This window comes from Melitaea cinxia, chromosome 7, assembly GCF_905220565.1.
Source record: "Melitaea cinxia chromosome 7, ilMelCinx1.1, whole genome shotgun sequence".
In the NCBI taxonomy this organism is placed as follows: domain Eukaryota; kingdom Metazoa; phylum Arthropoda; class Insecta; order Lepidoptera; family Nymphalidae; genus Melitaea; species Melitaea cinxia.
Genome location: NC_059400.1, coordinates 18,052,488 through 18,066,942, shown reverse-complemented (window position 1 = coordinate 18,066,942; position 14,455 = coordinate 18,052,488). Strand labels below are relative to the sequence as shown.

Below are 14,455 nucleotides of genomic sequence, written 5' to 3'. Positions count from 1 at the left end.
GTTTCCCTCGATTTCTCTGGGATCCCATCATCATCCCATATCTTCTTTCCAACAATAAAAGAATTATCAAAATCGGTACATCCAGTAGAAAGTAATGCGGTATAATACAACGTAGGTCGACGAAAAAAGCGTCAAGTAAAAACGCATTATTAGATATAACTCGAAAAGTAGTTGTTAGATCTCAAATAAATTTAAATGGGACCAATCGACACACACCATCTTTCGATTAAAATAAAATATGTCGAAATCGGTCCACCCGATCGAAAGTTCTGATGTAACATACATAAAAAAAAATACAGTCGAATTGAGAAGCTCCTCCTTTTTTGGAAGTCGGTTAAAAAATTACACCGTTTAAAGACATAGTTTTGTTACAAAAAAAAAAAAAATAACCGTAACCTACCTAATTTAAAAATTACACCGCTTATAGACATATTTTTGTTACAAAAAAAAATAACCCTAACCTATTAATTTAAAAATTACACCGTTTATAGACGTAATTTTATAACAGTAAATAAAAATAAAATATATTTTATTAAAAAACATAACATGAAACAAGGCTGTATGGTCTTAGACCTTTGCCTTTACAGTTATTTAAACAAAAAATGAATTTATGCTTACATTGTTTTGGAGCGAAACGATAAGTGGCGCGCCATTTTTTTTAAAGCATCTATATCTCAGTCATTAAACATCAGTTGTATTGTTTGTTAAAAAACCGCGTAAAAACAATAACTTAACGTCTGAAATGTTAATATCAAGTGCGAAATGTGAATATAACATCTGGAAGCTACGGAACTAAGCATGGTTACCGCAAGTTGTATCGTTTGTTGATCTTGGAGTCGAGATCGTTTTTACGTACTCCTGTTCGAAAATAACTTATAAAGTTGCGAAACGGCGCATGGATTGCACTACCCGCAGCGCCGGAGCTAAGGTGAAGTCAGACGCGGAGCTCAAAGGTATTATAAAAGCTTTAAATTCTTCCTCTAATCTCAAAACTTTAACCATGTATATATCCATAACCATGAGGTTTCGAAGTGTTACAGTTGGCAGTGTTACCTTGTATAGCTTCCCCTACACCCTCCGCCCTCCACACCCAAAAACCCCATAATTCGGTTTTTCCTAGTCCTAGAGCTTAGCCCATTTTTTAATATAAATATAAATAGTAAAGGTATGAATACATACAGACTCGGGTCGGGAACCCCACAACTACCGGAGTAGTAAAAGTAGGATCGTTACAAACTGCGCCAACGGGCAAGTCAATATTACTTGTTATATTAATTGATTTATCATTTTCACTTTAAAATCAATTCAGTATAAAAGTACTACTATTGTAGTCTTCTGAAATATTACATTAATGTCTAGACTAAGACTTTCAATTACATTAAGTCTTAGCCAAACTAGACGCATATTTACCGTTATCCTCAAACGTCGCGCATCTGTGGCGCAAATGTTTGGTTTAACAGCGTTGAAAGTGTTAAACTCAACATTTGTTGGTTACAATAGAGTAGCTGAATAGAATGTTACGCTGGACGCATTGTACATTTACTGGCATTCATCATATCAGGCCCAGGCATAAAAGAAAACAAAACTTTTATGATTTTTTCTCCAGTAATCGACTTAAGAATCCTTGCTAAATTACATCTTCTATATTTTTGAAATAACTGTACCAACAAAAAGTATAGCTGTACCAACGGCTTCCTTCGGGACATTTCGACTGTAGTCGTGCCAACAAGCTCCCAAGAGAACCATACTGAATTTTGGTTTATTAAGTGCGATTTAAAGCGTACCAAGTTTCATTCATATATGAAATACCCTTCACCATATTTTTTTATTTGGTTTAGAACTGATTATTATAGTTACATTTAATATAGGTGCAGATTAAATTTTATCCAATTAAGAACTGACACGTTGTGTGTTATCAGTAATGTCCTTCGTACATTTTTTGTTTATCTTTCATAATATGTATCTTTTATCCTATGTTCAATGTCCTTTTTTAGGTGTACAATAAAGTATTTTATTTTACTGTATTGTTATGTATTTTACCGTATTGTAGAGTGTGCGTATGTCGCACGCGCTGCGCCGCATCTCGTACGCGACGTGTGAGGCGGCGCGCGCGCTGTTCGCGTTCGTGGCGCGCGAGCCGCGCTCCGAGCACACGCACCAGTACTGCCACGCGTTCGAGACCGACACGCCCGACCAGGTAATCTAATTTATATTTTTACCCCTCATTACCTAACATACCTTACTGATATTTTTACCTTAATGATGTGTACGCTCTAACATAGGCGTAACGTAAAATTTTACCTACGTAAGACGTTTGACCAGGTAATAAATGTCGTTAGCATTTAGCACTATATAAGTTTCTGGACTTTGATGGTTCTTATGAACGCTTTCGATTGTTTTTTTTTTATACCTATATATACATACATAGGGCTGAGTGGTTACGGCATTAAGAATAGCCATTCCTTCTCTTCCCGTGGGTGTCGTAAGAGGCGACTAAGGGATAACACAGTTCCACTACCACCTTGGAACTTAAAAAGCCGACCGATGGCGGGATAACCATCCAACTGCTGGCTTTAAAATACACAGGCTGAAGACTGTATTAGGCTGAAGTGATGACCTATATATATACAAGTGGGTTGGCAAACAAGCGCACGGCTCACCTGATGGTAAGCGATTACCGTATCTTATAGACGTCTGAACCTGACACAGGAAGATATATTTATGATAACTTTAACTTAACAAATGAACTCGGTTTCCTTTCAATTAAATAACAATTATATACCTTTTATAGGAGCAATGTTTCATGGTTAAGTACTTTAAAAGTAATATTAATCAAAGAGATATAAGCGAAGATACACGCGGTGAGTAGTCTCTCGCTCGTGACCGGCTTCCCGATTTATTGAAAACGTCTCTGTAATAAAGCTTCATTTACATTGAGACGAACTTGTCTAAATTGTCAATTTTTACACAAAATTATCATAAATATGTTATTAGAAGTACTCATACTGATATAATGATTTAAAAACTCAAAAATCGCTTTAGATCATAAAAAAATTGCCGCAGTTGTACAAAGATGATACACTTTACAAACTTATTATATTTCCTCGTAACGATAAATTCATTAATTAATAATTTTAAATCAAAACATTAAAATCTTATATATAAAAATCTCGTGTCACAGTTATAGGGACCGATTCTTATGAAAATTTTTGTGCATTTTTTTAAATTTTTTAGCAAAATTTTTATTTTAACTTTATTATAATTTGGCTTTGAAAAATAGACACAGCCCTAAATTTTCATAATATTATATGGCAAAACAACGTTTACGGGGTCAGATAGTAGCAGTAACTTTATTAATATTATTACTAATAAAAAGAAACTGGAATATTCCGAAACAATTTTTAACTTCTTTATTTATTTAACATGTTGATACAATTTAAATTTTAACTAAAACTTTGCATTAATAATACCATACACTAAACTATACGTAATTGTTTTTTAATCTTATTTTTCGAAATATTGCAAATTCTAACTATATTTTATCATAAGCTTTTACTAAATATTCGATATTATTTCGCAAATTTGCAGTTTCGTATCGCTATGCGAATATGAAATACACTGTAGACTCGCCCTGTGTCGAGCTCCATCCATTACTACTGCACTTGGGATTATTGCGACTAAACTTCTACGTGACTAGTACTTAGATATAAGGCAGCGGTTCTACTGTTAAGCTCTTTATTTGCTACTAATTTTAAAGTACATTTATTTATATTTGCATATTATAATGCTACTTAAAAATATGAAGTAGGGACTTATTTTCTTGTGGTTGGAAAGTTACCTAATAAGCTTTTAGACTTTCACTGCCACTACAAATAATTTTGATTAAAATTAAAAGTGTTCTAGTATATTTTTACAATTAAGTTAGAGATTAATAGATCAGTGATACGAATTTATGAGACTAGAATTAGGAAATGCTATACTGATCCTCTCGTGACCATGGTTTCTGTAAAGTATCCGAAACATCGGGCATGTTAAAAAAAAACTGATAAACCGCGATAAAATCTAAAAAGGCATACCTTATCCACTGAAACTGTACCCTTATCAACACAGCTCGGGCGGCACATCAAATAAGATTGAAAACATAGGCCGAAAGTTACTTTAGCGATATTGGCCCGGCAGGCGTTTAACTTCACCGACCTATTTTGATTTGTATACTTTACGTTTATTGATTACATACTCACTGAGGACTATCTTTTATCTAGTAGACGCTCTGGATAATAATTGATATTGCGCCCTACAGTTTTACAAATAAGGATAATTTTGGCTTTTGGTCTATAGGCGTTTTCTATTATTAATAAATGAATACATTTTTAACGTACACACACGGTTGTCTGTTTATACGGTAGGCAACTTAATGCCTATGCTTCAGGCTGATATAGCAAATTTTTTTATAAATTGTTAACCGACTTAAAGAAAGTTGTATATGTCTATATTGTAGTGTATTGTATGTATTACAGATAGATGTAATTGAAGTCGTTTTTTTTTCGTTTTGCGAGCTGACATGATTACTGCATAATAACCTGGTAGGAACTAACGGCCTCATTAATTCCAGGGCCATGGCATTACTCCAAGCATCCAATGGTAAATAAGACATCATTATGATTTTATAAGCAGAGCACAATTTTACTGCCTCAGTTGTAAAATGTTGAAAATAATATACATACGTATAACTTAGGCTATATAACATCAAGCCACTATTTAAAGCAGCGTCTATGCCCAAAAGTGTGATGTCACTGGCTGAATAAATAAATTAAAAATCAGATCATCCACGCTACGCGAGTGAAACCGAAAACAATATACCTATCACTTCAACATATTGCAGTCCACTGCTGGACACAGGCCTCCACAAGTTTACGCCAAAAATAACGTGAACTCATGTGTTTTGCCCATAGTTACCACTCTGGGCAGAAGGGTTGGTGACCGCAGGGCTGGTTTTGTCGCATCTAAGACACTGCTGCCCGTCTTCGGCCTGTGTATTTCAAAGCCAGCAGATGGAAGGTTATTCTGACATCGTTCGTCTTTTAAGTACCAAGGTGGTAGTGGAACTGTGTATCCCTTAGTCGCCTCTTACGACACCCACGAGAAGAGAGGGGGTGGCTATATTCTTTACTGCCGTAGCCACACAGCAGAAAACAATATCAAGTCAATATTAAATTATATGGTTTTTAAAACTAGTTTTAAACCATATTGATAACATCTTCATAGAGGCGAGGTAATAGGCGCGTCATATCCTTCATTCGTCTTAATTGAAACCCGGAACGTATTCATTACTCGTACAATGAATGTAACTTTAATTTGTGTACAGAGGGTGGGAAACAAATGACAAGAACGAACGCTGATGTCATTATCAATAATGACCGCATCGTTAGTTCTTATTATCATTGTTAAGTGATAAATTTGTTTGGTTTACTATTTAATTTAGCAACAAATTTAAACATATTAAAAGTATTTTTATTTGCGTAAGTATTATTAATTAACTATAAAAATAAGATCAAGTAAATACGCGTTATCAAAGATTACACAAAAAGTGTACATCAGATCTTGATCAAATTTAAACAAGAAAGATAAATATACACAATAATTGTCTTTACAAACGAAAAAAACAACAGACTTTAATTACATCGACGAGTTACAATATAACGTAGGTAGACATAAAAATAGTCAAGTAAATACGCGTTATCAAAGATCACTCAAAAATTTGTAATTAGATCTCGGTGAAAATTAAATGTGAACACATGATTAAACATCAGCTTTCGACTAAATTAAAAATCATCAAAATCGGTACACCCATTAAAAAGTTACAAATATTTTGTGATATAACAATAAAATTCGTTGCTTCAATAAATTAAATAAATTATTTACCCTCATAACAATAAATTGTGTATTACAGTGAACAGTATAACAGGTATTACATAAAGGCAAGTTGAAGGCAGTTTAGAGATACAGAAAATGGATTTGTCACGAATTGTTGATTTGGTACAGTCAAGCTCTATCGTAAGGCGATTAGCGGCACGCGATGATGGCGCTACGACTTTTATCTGTAGATTTTATAACTAGTTTATACGCGTGACTTTGTCTGCTTTTATTGACTTATTTTTTATTATTACTTTTGTTATTATTGAAATTTATTTTATATAGTTTTGTATTTATCGTTGATTATTTTGAAGTTTACACGTAGGATTCGGTATCAAAATTCATTATTAGTATTATTCTCTTTATTTGGGTAAACAAATTGAATTGTTGAAAAATTAAATTGTTCCCGTAATGGTTGGTAAATGGTTGGTTGGTAAATTAAAAGGATTTCTAGATTTTCTGCTGTCGCATTAAATAAGTAATAATAGTGTTTGCTCGGAAATGAAAAAAAAAACCGACTTCAATTGCATCGACAAGTAATACAACGTAAGTAGACGAAAAAATAGCCACGTAAATACGAGCTATCAAAGATTACTCAAAAAGTAGTAATCGGATCTCAATCAAATTTAAATAAGATTACATGACAATTATTAACTTTCAATTAAAGTATAATAAGAATCATCAAAATCGATAAACCCATAGAAAAGTTATGCGGTTTAATAGAACGTAGGTTGATAAAAAATAGTCAAGTAAATACGCATTATTAAATATAACTCTAAAAGTACTTGTCAGAACCCAATTAATTTTAAATACGACCAAATGACCCGCAACACCTTTCAATAAAAATAAAATTCATCGAAACCGGTCTACTCAGTTAAAAATTCTGCTGTAACATACATAAAAAAAAAAATACAATCGAATTGAGAACCTCCTCCTTTTTTGAAGTCGGTGAAAAATACTTATAAAAATATCAACATAAAAATTACAGCTGAGAATTTATATTTTCTGACACATGTTATGTATTATTTTAGTCTGTAGGCTGTTTTTATGTTCTATTACCAAAACACTGTTTCTTATTTTTTTATAAACAAATTCATTTCGATTATTGATAAAAACGCCTATTTAAGAATTATTGTTAATTTAAAACGGTTTTTTTAGAGTTTTTTTTTTTTAATAAATGACAGTTGAATGACATCTTGCGCTGTCAACGCATACTTATAACCAAGAATATTAAAATTAAATGCAGTTAAAACTGCAATACACATCTAGTAACAATCAATGTATTCATGCCTACTTCTGACACCTTTACCAGATGTAATATATCACTTTGGTCACGGAATATTAATACGAGTTGATTAGCATATTTAATTATGATGTCGACATCTTCCTACGATCTTCGGTAATCGGATTAAACCAGAATTCAAGTCAACTCGTCTCAATCGTTACGACATTTAATAATTGTTCCAGATTAGTGTCAGATATATGTATACGGTTTTTTATCTATGTATTTTTTTACATTAACCTATTTCGTTTATCTGTCAAATTGTAATTTTATTTTCAACTATAATTAAAAAAAAGTCTATATTGGATGTTCACATTATCAAAGTTCATCTCTTAACAGATATTACTGATGCATGACTATCTTGTAATGATGTGCTGTCATGTCTCAAACTCATTAAAAAGCCTCTGCCAGAATGGGTGTCGAGTAGCAGAAAACACAACACTAGTTCAAATACTCAGGCTACCAGGAACACCTGCACTTAAGAACAAATATTAACCATGAGTCGAGTTTGAAACGACTTGACCAACTACTTCATTTGATTGCAACTAGTTTCTTTGCGAGAAGATCAAACTTAGTTCCTTACTACCAGTAGTAAAACTCGTTATTATCTCAAGTGATATAATCAAGATAATTGTAGATGGAATGATAATCTGTTAGAAATGTAAGTCAGATAGCAGTGGCATGGGCGCGCGCTATGGCACGTGACCTTGTGGCGAGGGCGGTCGCCACATTCCAAACTCAAACTTGCCACAGCGAGCCCACCAGCTTTAAGCCGAGTTCCTTTTGAAATCGCACCGCGAACCATAACTCTTACTGTCCTATTCAGACGTCGCGTTATCGAGTGACGAAGGACAAAACGCATCTGATGAATTACCTCCGCTCGGAATCCTGACTAAATTCGTACCAACTTCGGAATTAAAATTGTATTGAATGTAAATTTGACTACGGAGTCATTAAATTCGAACGCGGGTCATCGATCGCTTTGCTCGCAGAAAAGTTCGTCGCCTCATGCGAACAGGCAAAAATAAAAAGCGACGTACGACACAGGTGCGCTGGCGCTCGCGTTTCTCATTGTGCTTACGCCACTTACCATGAAGGCTTTGCAAGAACGAGTTCTGGGCGACGCGTTTCCACTCAGTCGCGGCTTGGCTTTCGAGCGGAGTGGCCGTATCTTGTGTCGAAGATTTGAACGTCAATACGAGTGTCATTCGGTGCGAAGTGATTGATGGTGTTGTGTGCTTGGTGTTACTCTTATGCTGTGAAGTGTGATTGACCCGGCGTCGTATCGTGGGAGATTGCCTCTGGTATGCAGCTCTTTTGTATACTTCGATCCGTGCCAATAGAAATTTCTCGTTTATTAACATACTCGTAAGACTTTATTGTTTCGAGCCGGTTAAGTGAAATACTCGGGTATTTTATGACACGTGCGAAAGTTTAACCGCTTTTGTAAAATTAAATTACATCGAAAGAAACAAAATGTAAAATTGAAATTTGATTAGAATTGAATTCATTTGATTCTTTTTTACGATGATTGAGATTTCACTTCTTACGAAACGATATAAAACTTTCTTTATAACATTCTCAACTACAACAATACATTATAAAACAGTTAAACGAGTTATAATTATAGCTTCAAGTTCGTGGTAAAAAAAAAGTCAGGAATTGTTAGAATACTACGCTTTCAGCTCTGACCGTCCTTTTTTGTCAACTCCCGCAATTTTTTAAAAGACGGCCACTGTTTATGTAGTAGCTAGGGTTATCAAATTTATTTTATTGTTTTCTTAGACTACAGAGAGAAATTGTACTGTTACAAATTACAATACAATTTCTACATAGTTATGAAAGTGATATCCGTATAGTTTATTATATTACCTATGACATATACATATGACATTTACTGCTCAAAATATGGAGTGGCACTCCTGGGGTACCTCGCCCTTACAGAAGAACACAGCTAAATAATACTGCTTTCAAGCAGTGTTGTGTTCTTGTGGTGAGCTCTTGGTGGGGATTGGGGGTCGGCAACACGCTTGCGATGCTTCTGGTGTTGGAGGAGTTTATAAGCTTCGGTAATCACTTACCATCGGGTGAGCTGTACGCGTGTACGCCGATCTAGTTAGTTGTATCAAAAAATCACAAAAAAAACTTACATTCGTTACCTTATTCGAAATATTATTTGTAGTTAACTATGCTTATAATTTATTTATTTATATTTTAATATCTCATTAAAACAATAATTAGACGACTTTAATTGCATCGTATTCAACTACGTAAATGAGTGATCAAAGATTACTCAAAAATACTCATCAGCTTTCGATTAAAACAAGAATGATCGAAATTGGTCCCGCCCAGTCAATAGTTACGAGGTAACCAAAATATTTTCCGTATAATCAAAAATAAAAAACAGTGTCGACAAAATTATTTCGAAATAATTTAAATAACAGTGATATTATAAAAACAATCCCAGACTTAAAAAATAGTATTTATGAGACAATTATACCTGTTACGGAACTCATACTTCAAATTACAATCATGTCATTTTAGATTATGAAGTGTTTACTAATACGCCCTTTGTTTGCGACTACAATTGAAATATAATTATTAATTACAATATGAATAGGTTATTGGTGTTGTCTACATAACTCGCACAATATCTTGTTCACGAGGAAATGAGAATTTTTTTTCTGATCATATTTTTTTCATATAAGTATTTTTCCTACCTGTACCCATATCTATATATCGTCGGTTAAATAGAAAAGTGACGTTATTCAAAAATAGTAAATTTTACAGTAGAGGCATTTAAAGTTTTTCATTTTATTAAATTAAATTTTTCTCACGAATTTTTATACTTACATATAAGTGTTATATATCATTTTAAAGGTATTTACATAAAGATTAAGACATTATTGTTTTTTCTTAATTTCATTATAAATAGGGAGCATTTCTAGCAAGAAAAGTCATTTTTCTATATTATTTAAAACAACTTGCGGCACGGATTTAAAAAAAAAAATGTAGCACAATAATAGAAAAAAAGAGTTTTATTACGAATAAAAGATTTTTTTTTAATATAAATTACGATTTTTAAAGAATGGCACATAACATACAAAAATAATATAAGAAATAACAATCATAAATCTTAAAATGAACCCTCACTTATTAGACAAATCAATGGCAATAATTTTGAGATTAAGGAGCTTAAACATAAATATAGTATAATTTGTGGTTTTTAATAAGAATATAAAACTAAATGTTTCATAAGAGTATAAATTATGTTTTTCTTATCTAGTTTTTTAATTACGAATTAGTTATCAATCAATTATAAAGTAAAAATATCAGTATCTTCTTAATTAATTTTTTTTTCTAGAAATCAAATAGAGCCTCTATTAAAATGGCAAAAAAAAAATATAAAGATGTAAACTACGTCTACTCATTTTTAAATTATTTTCAAATACTATTTAGGTATAATAAAAATGATTTTGAAAATCCTGCATAGGTAACGTTCTAAACAAAAAATAAATAAATAAATCACAATAAGAAAACAATGAGATCTTATTTGGTTACAGATTTTCATAAAAGTTCTTATAAAATCTGGAGATCTTTTTTATTGTCAGACACAGCCAATTTTGTTGACTACAGCGGTTGTAATTTAGAACTCAAGTTTGTTTTTTTCTTGCTAGCTCTAGTTTTGACCATGACAGTTTTAAAACTATCTTTATAGGAACATTTATAATTAAAATCTGTCATTAAATTTTTTGTCCACTCTGACAACTTTAATATCTTCCATCTTTATCTTTTCTCTGTCTTCATTGTTTGAGAAATTTGATCCAACATCGTTTTTTAATGTCAAAGAAGCTCTCATGATTTTAGTTCATGGACTCTGTATGGATTTCCTTTTTTTTTGGCGGTTCTAATTAATGCAATGTATTATTCCGGGCCACAAATAGGCGCAGATTTCAGAGACCTTGAAATATTACGCTCAATCATGGAATGCGCAAAATCTCCCTCATTTTGTGAGTGGTCTTTTATCAGAAATTTGTGGGTTATAGACTTTTATGGCGTAGATATACATTGCAATCATATATTTATTCTTTTGTTGACCACAACAGCTGCCACTGTAAAATATAACTTCGAAATCATTTTCGATGTTATCTTGTAAGTTTCTTAAATAAGTTGAAACACAGGATAATATTTCGTTGACTCCTCTTGCTCCTTCACCTTCGTGCCAAACGTAGCAACTTACTTCTTTAAATTTTAGTTCGTAAATAGTAAAGTTGAGAACATTAATTTTTGGAATATAATAAAAGTTGGAAATATCACCTCTTGGGCATGGCATTACGGCTTGCAAATCATATACGGCAGTTATACATTTTTCAGTGGCATTTACTTTATCTAACTTTTTTTTTCACTAAATATTTTTCTTCTAAATGCGAGTAATAGTTTTTACTGGTTCTTTATCTTCTGCAATTTTATAAGCTGCGCAATTTTCACATTGGTTCTTCTTTGGAGACCAAAATGACATAATGTACTCTTTGATAAATACATTGCAATATATTTGATAACCTGCGTAAGGAACATTGTCCGCTTGACATTTTCTAACATAGTCCCTTGCAATCAGAGACCTTAACCTCACTATTTTTAAATTTCCAGAATTTCTTAATAATTTAGCTTTATTTTTTTTCCATTCTTCCGGCACAGCTTTTCTCTTTCTGCCTATCTTTGATTTCTTTTTTTATCTTTAACTGTATTTTCCTGGCTTTCATTCATTGTAACTATTTCATCTTCCGAAGATGTTGATGATATTACAAGATCTATCTACAGTCTATCTTTTAATTAATTTTGAACTTTTAACATTAAAATTTATGTATTTTAGTAGATAAACGTCATTTTTTTTAAAAAAGCATATACAATAAATATTTATTTTAAACATTTGCAGTCATATTTAAAATTGTTACATTTTTCTGATAAGCCTCATACTACTAAATGTACATAAACTATAGAGAAAAATGTCATTTTTACAAAAAAGTCAAGTATCAATTATATAATTTCACAACAAGCAGTCACATATCTAAAAATGTCATTTCTCTATATAAAATGTCAACTCAATTATAGTTAAATTTTAATGAATAGATGTCACATATAGAAAAAATACATTGTTCTATAAAATTATTCTTACCTTTTACAATCGAATCTTAACACTATTTTGAGATATGTCACTTTGGTTTAAAAATGGACATGTACTCAGTTTCGCGGCTGAGTTACAAATCGAAAAACGACGTTTTTCTACAAACAATATGGCGATGACTACAGAGTACCGAAACGACACTCGTGTCATCTAGTGAGCTTGGCGTGTAATTTTATAAAGGGTCTTTTATCCATATAAAAATAATGTTGTTAATAGACTCTTTCCAGTAATAACCTTACTTTTAGAAAATTTTGAGAAATGTCATTTTTCCATTTAACCGACGATATGTAAATAAAAATGAATGTTGCTATAAGCGCATAACTCGAGAATGGCTCGAATAAATCGGCTAATTTTTTTTTGTATGTTTCTTAAGGCCCACGGAAGGAAAAAAGTACATATCTATATTTTTTTATTTTTACTATTAACTTTTGGCAGAACGAAGTCTGTCCGGGCAGCTAGCGTATTTGTAAATTTCTTTTGGCCATGCTAATCGTTTTCGAGCGGATTAGTCTCGTATACTTTCTTTAGTGTTAGTACAAAAATAAGGTTAATAATTTTTTCTTTCCGATAAAGTGAAAACAAGTAATTATCACATAATATGTCTATGATATTGTAATGAAGTCACTGTAGGTAATATCTTCTTCCCATAATCACAAATTATTATCACAGGAAATATCTATGATAATTTATCAATTGATATACTCCAGGGATTATTTGAAATAGAAAGATCTGGTTGTTCGTTTACCGATTACTATTTAAAAAAAAATGTGCTATTAGCAAGTTAGAGGTTTTCAATCTGTTGCATTAGTTAAGTAAACGATCTTTTTGTTAAAGCTGTGTTTGTGAGATCTTCTGTAACAAACATTCTTTAGCTACTAAGTCAAACTGATTTGTTATTAATGTTTTATATGGCATTAAGTGCTATGAGGATGAGAGGTTGCCAAAGTTTAAATATGTTTCATTTATATTCTATCCTTTATCGTGGTGTACCTTTTAAATATAAAAGTGGAAAGTAAAAGCGTCTTCTTATATTAGGAAGCAGGATTAAGGTATAGTTATCCATATTACATCTTTGTGGATTGTTGAATTTATATAAGTCCATTTTTTTCTGACAATAGATTTATTCAGAATGTTTTCCTTCACTACAGATCATGGTAAAGGCATTTAAGTTCGATCACCTAAATATCAATTTATATCAGACTTGATTTTGATGTCTTGGTTCTAATCTAACTTCTGCATGAATCTGGTAAATAAGTTTAGAAGTATCAACATGTGTTTTGCTAACCCTAGTTGCGGGTGGTCCAAGATTTACCTGATCTTTTAATTATCGCCCTTTTGTCGTCGCCAACAACACAATACTTACTTTTGCCGCGTTTTTTGTTTTTTTCTACATTGCCATTGTTTGTTTTTATATGAACTTATTTTGTCTGTTAAATATTAAAGCCGAAACACGTGTTTTTAATATTGTTTGCATTGTATTCTGTTTTATTTTGTCTTAGTATTTTAATAACTTCTTCCTTACGTTATGAACAAGAATTGCAGATGCACATTGTTGCATTATTCTCATTATTATTTTCATTGTATCGCTCTGAATTGTCTCACTGAGAAATTCTCATTTTTATTTTTTTTTCACAGCAGATTTTACCAGTTATATTCGGTTCAGTCTGAGTAAGTAAATTATTGTTGATACAATATTTTAACTCGATAAAAGATAAAATAATTAAGTTTTAAATATTTACGGATCATATCAGACATTTTTTTCAATAAGAACCTTTTTTTGTCTACACACAAATCTTTAAAAATCTTTCGGCGCGATATGAACTTTTTTTGTTTGAGCCTGTTATCCAGAATGAGTAGCAGTGTTACGTACGCACTCCACTATAACCCGACCCTAAGATAATAATCACTCTGTCATTATTTACTAATCATTATTAATCGCTATGTTAACATCATTTTGACGACGCGTTGGCGCAACGGTCACAGTACTGGTTTGTGGCTGTTGCGCTGCCGGTTGCGGGTTCGATCCCCGCACATGACAAACATTTGTATGGGCCATACAGGTGTTTGCCGTGGTCTGG

General features: G+C 32.3%; 1 protein-coding gene across 1 annotated transcript in view; it reads left to right on the top strand.

Moving 5' to 3' along the window:
• The window catches only part of LOC123654932, a 138,056-nt gene that overhangs the window by 73,345 nt on the left and 50,256 nt on the right, over positions 1-14,455 (top strand). The window contains exon 4 of the mRNA XM_045590789.1: positions 2,051-2,197. Within this exon, the coding sequence (XP_045446745.1) occupies positions 2,051-2,197 (147 nt within the window). The remainder of the gene's footprint in view (positions 1-2,050; positions 2,198-14,455) is intronic.